Here is a 4,182-nt window from a genome sequence, read left to right as displayed (position 1 = left end):
TTATTGGAGATAATTAGATACAGTTTCAAATATATATTTAGTTAGCAAGGCCAGAAGGTAAGTTACTAATGTGTAAAGAGTCACTTGTTTAAATATATGGAACTTTTAGCTTAAAGAAAGAGAATGATAATCAACCAGTTTTAGATATGTTTTATGTATTCATAATATACCAAAACTAATATAGAGTAAAGAAGTAGGAGAGAGTTTAGCGTAATAAATTCTTGTTTTACTAGCTTTTCTTTATTCTGTTCACTACTAGTGGTTTCCACATATTGAGGAATTTTGTTTTTGCCGATTCAAACACTCATTGTAAAAAAATGACTTTAAACAAAAAGGGTGAAATTGTTAATTTTTGTTGAAAAATTCATAGGAGACCAAAGCAGTAATGTGGTTGCACCATTGATGATATATTATTATTTTTTTGTTATTTATTGGGATGGACCCAAAAGTAATATGGTGATAAATAGTTTAGAAAAATGTGTTTAACTCTTTCACTGCTTCAGGCACATACATCACCCTTTAGAGCTTTGTTATGGGAGTTTGAAATTTTGTACTACCATGAACAAAGGGTATTTCCCTGCAAACTCCTTAATTTACCAGTTTAATTTCGAACAACAAATGAAATGAAATATTAAAAGATGTCTTTTTTTTATTATTATTATGTGTTAAGAAAATGGGAGACCTGTTTATCAATAATAATGGCAGTTACAGCATGTTAAAAAAAACTGATGGTGTCTGACCTCACCAGTAATTCTAAGGTTAAGGTCCATACTGTTATCATGCTAGCATTAACTGTATGTTGACATTGTGATTTTTTTGTGCATTGACCAACATGCTGAATACTTAGAAAGGAATTGAAGCACATTATTTTAATTTGTGCAATTTTGATTTTTTTAAGAAAAATGTTTTTACAAAAGATATTAACTTTCGTTTTGAAGTTTTATGATAGCTAAATGAATTAGTATATCTCATTATACAGATGTTAATGGATCCTATGGGTGGGATTGTGATGACCAACGATGGAAATGCCATTTTGCGGGAGGTGAGTTACAAGTATTTACTAATGAAATAGTTGTCACCAATTTAATCAGCCACTTATGAACAGTGAATGCATCGATTAGCGTGTCACACAAAGTGATTAATCAAAATTAGTACTTATTTTTGATGATTTTAACAATCAGTTAATTGAAATTTTGATTATGTTGTCATAAAAATAATTAACTAATTAAAATTAGTGTTTCCAATTATTACTATTTTAGAATATTTCAACAATTGATTAACTTAAGTTACTGTCAATCGATTGTTATGAAAATAATCAAGTAATCAAAATTAAGGTTTCTTATTACTATTTTCAATTATTCCAACTATCCAAGCAATTGAAGTATCGGTACCAAATGTGTGCTCTGTCTTTGTAATGGCAAAGCTACTAACGCGCTCTGTTCCTGTCAATAATTTTGAATTGCTGACAAGAGGGAAGGCACCTGGCTGATGCACCCTCTGCTAAATTTTTTTTTTTTTTTTTGTATATAGGTACCATGGTTTGAGGAACACTTTACTGTTTGATTAATGAGGCCTATTGATTAATCAGTTAGCAAATATATTATGAATCACCCAGTTCTAGTCACTACTATATTAGTATTCAATAGTCTTGCAGGTGTGATTCAAAGTTTTACAGTTTTTGTAATTTACAGGATTTGTATTATTTATTATTTGTAGTTGGTCGTGAGATATATCTGTGGTACATTAAAATATTCAACTCTGTATATTTAATAGTTAAGTTTCATAAGAATTAACTTTCTAATCCTAGATCACTGTACAACATCCAGCAGCTCAGTCGATGATAGAAATTAGTCGTACACAGGATGAAGAAATTGGAGATGGGACAACTTCAGTGATCATTTTAGGTGTGTATCTGAAGCTGTTATTATGCTTATATGCCTTATAAATGTATATTATTTAATATTTTACATACATGTTTCAGTTTATGTGCATATTATGATTAGATATATTTACTGTGGTATACAGCAGCATCTTATTAACCCCACCTCCACCTTGTTTATGTTATACCAATTAATATAGCATAAAATCTTAGCTGATAATCCATATTTTAATAGTATACAAGTTTTAAGTTTTTAATTCTACCAGGAAATATATAAAAAAATTCTGAATTTCCTCTAGTATGACACACGTGATACGTTTTGTCTTAGCATGTCACCATCCCTATTTTATCCATCACCCCTCTAAATTAAGAAATTAGATGTAAAATACTCTATAAAATCGTTATTGGTCAAACAGACCATAATTTTTATAGCCTTCAATTTTGTTTGGTTACAGAGTAATCAAATAGAAAATCAGACCCCTCCTACCACACCCACCTGTCACATCCTCTTACTTATAACCAATAGAAAGTCAAGGTTTTCATCTATCAAATGGCATATTGTATAACGTTGTGTTTTGAACAGAGAATCATCAATTTCACTCTGAGTAGCAACATCGTTCCCGCGAGAAAGTAAACGACTAGCGTGGATGAACTTGTAATACCTCTTGTTGCACAGTTAGAAAGCCAGGAAAATTTTTAGAAATGAATTTATCTACTTTTTGCGTGTTATTAGTCTATATTCTTTGGTACATTATTTGATTAAATAAAAATTGTTAAGTGCTTTACTATAATCACTAAAAGAAATCAGGCTTAACTCTCCTCGACAATCGAGGGCAAGAAAAAAGAATATTGGGTAAGTACTTTGTTTCTTGTTTTTCATATTTATTCTTTATTTATTATTATAAAAGTGACTAAAATTAAAAGTACGGATCTTTTTAAGTTATTTGAGACCAGATTAGGTAAAATAAGTAATAATAACAATATAATTAAAATGGTTCATGAGGCATGCATGCGAGCAACTCGTGGGTAATGTAATTCGATTGCATAACGTGACCTGCACGTTCCCTGAGTGATTTACAACTTATAATGGTGTGGATAGTAGTTGGACATGGTTCAAAGGGCAATAAAACAATAAAATGTAATTAAAAATAGATGTATAATGTTATGAACTTAGAGCTACTTAGGATAAACGAATGTAGTTTCATGTTACAATTTGAAGTCATTCTAGAAAGAAAAGGTTAATTTAGGTTTATTTCAATTTTTTTTTTTTTTTTTTGGGGGGATTACCAGGTCGGTCGAATTGACCGATCCTGTTTTGAGATAGGGTAGAGAAAATAACACAAACTATAAGGATTTGGTGAAAAAAAACGTTTGAAATGTATTTAGGAGGTTTTAGAGATTACACAAAGGAAATTTGAGATGACAAAGTATTTTTAATTTTAACATGAAAATTACTTTGCACATGGACTATTCAAAACAAATACTTAATATATTCATGGACAATATTTTATTTTATTAAAAATGCTTCACTAAGAAATATGACTTTTTGTATGTGAAAGACTTGTAATATTAACTGAAAGACTGCCAAATTTCGTGAAGATATGCTCAATATATATAGTTATAAGTATAAATTTATGTTAACCTTAAATTAGTACAAAAGGTCACGTGACTTGAACAAATTGACCAACTCTGTGTTGGGAGAGTTAATCATTAATGTGAAACCCACTATATATTAAAATTTTTGCAATCATTTTGTTAGGCACCATCACATTTTTGTTTCATAAATCCCTAAGACTTGCATGTATTTCTAGTTTTGTAATGATTCAGTGTGTGTTCATGCACACGTATGAAAGCATTGTTTAACAAAAGTCTGTAGAAATTTTTTGAAGCAAAAATATGCAGAAACAATTTTTAGTGCTACCACTGAAATTGTACAAACTTGTAGATTTTTTTTTTTAATGGGAATGAAGCTATAGCATAAATCAAGCATAGATCCCCAGCCAGAAACATCAGTCAGTGAAATAAAGTATTAAAGGGAATATGTTAATTAATATCAATTAAGTTGAAACTGATATCTGTAAAATGGACATCCTGATCAACAATAAAAAGAATTGAAATTCTTAGGCAAAATGAAGCTTCTTAATTGTCTTTCGAAACAGTGCCTCTCAAGAAGATAGAGATTTCACAGTTTTAAAAAATAATAGAAAAAATAAATAAAATTGTGATTTTTATAAGTTGAAATAAAATAATATTTAGCAAGTTTTACTAAGTTTTATGCAATTTCTGTATTTTCTCTAGAAGAA

General features: G+C 29.5%; 1 protein-coding gene across 1 annotated transcript in view; it reads left to right on the top strand.

Moving 5' to 3' along the window:
* Positions 1-4,182, top strand: part of LOC106465998 (T-complex protein 1 subunit gamma-like) — a 49,173-nt gene that overhangs the window by 15,169 nt on the left and 29,822 nt on the right. The window contains exons 4-5 of the mRNA XM_013926247.2: positions 980-1,042; positions 1,808-1,904. Of these exons, the coding sequence (XP_013781701.1) occupies positions 980-1,042; positions 1,808-1,904 (160 nt within the window). The remainder of the gene's footprint in view (positions 1-979; positions 1,043-1,807; positions 1,905-4,182) is intronic.

Source organism: Limulus polyphemus, unplaced genomic scaffold (assembly GCF_000517525.1).
Source record: "Limulus polyphemus unplaced genomic scaffold, Limulus_polyphemus-2.1.2 Scaffold2117, whole genome shotgun sequence".
Classification (NCBI taxonomy): Eukaryota; Metazoa; Arthropoda; class Merostomata; order Xiphosura; family Limulidae; genus Limulus; species Limulus polyphemus.
Note: the sequence above shows the minus strand (reverse complement) of the source record. Positions and strands in the feature narration are given on the sequence as shown.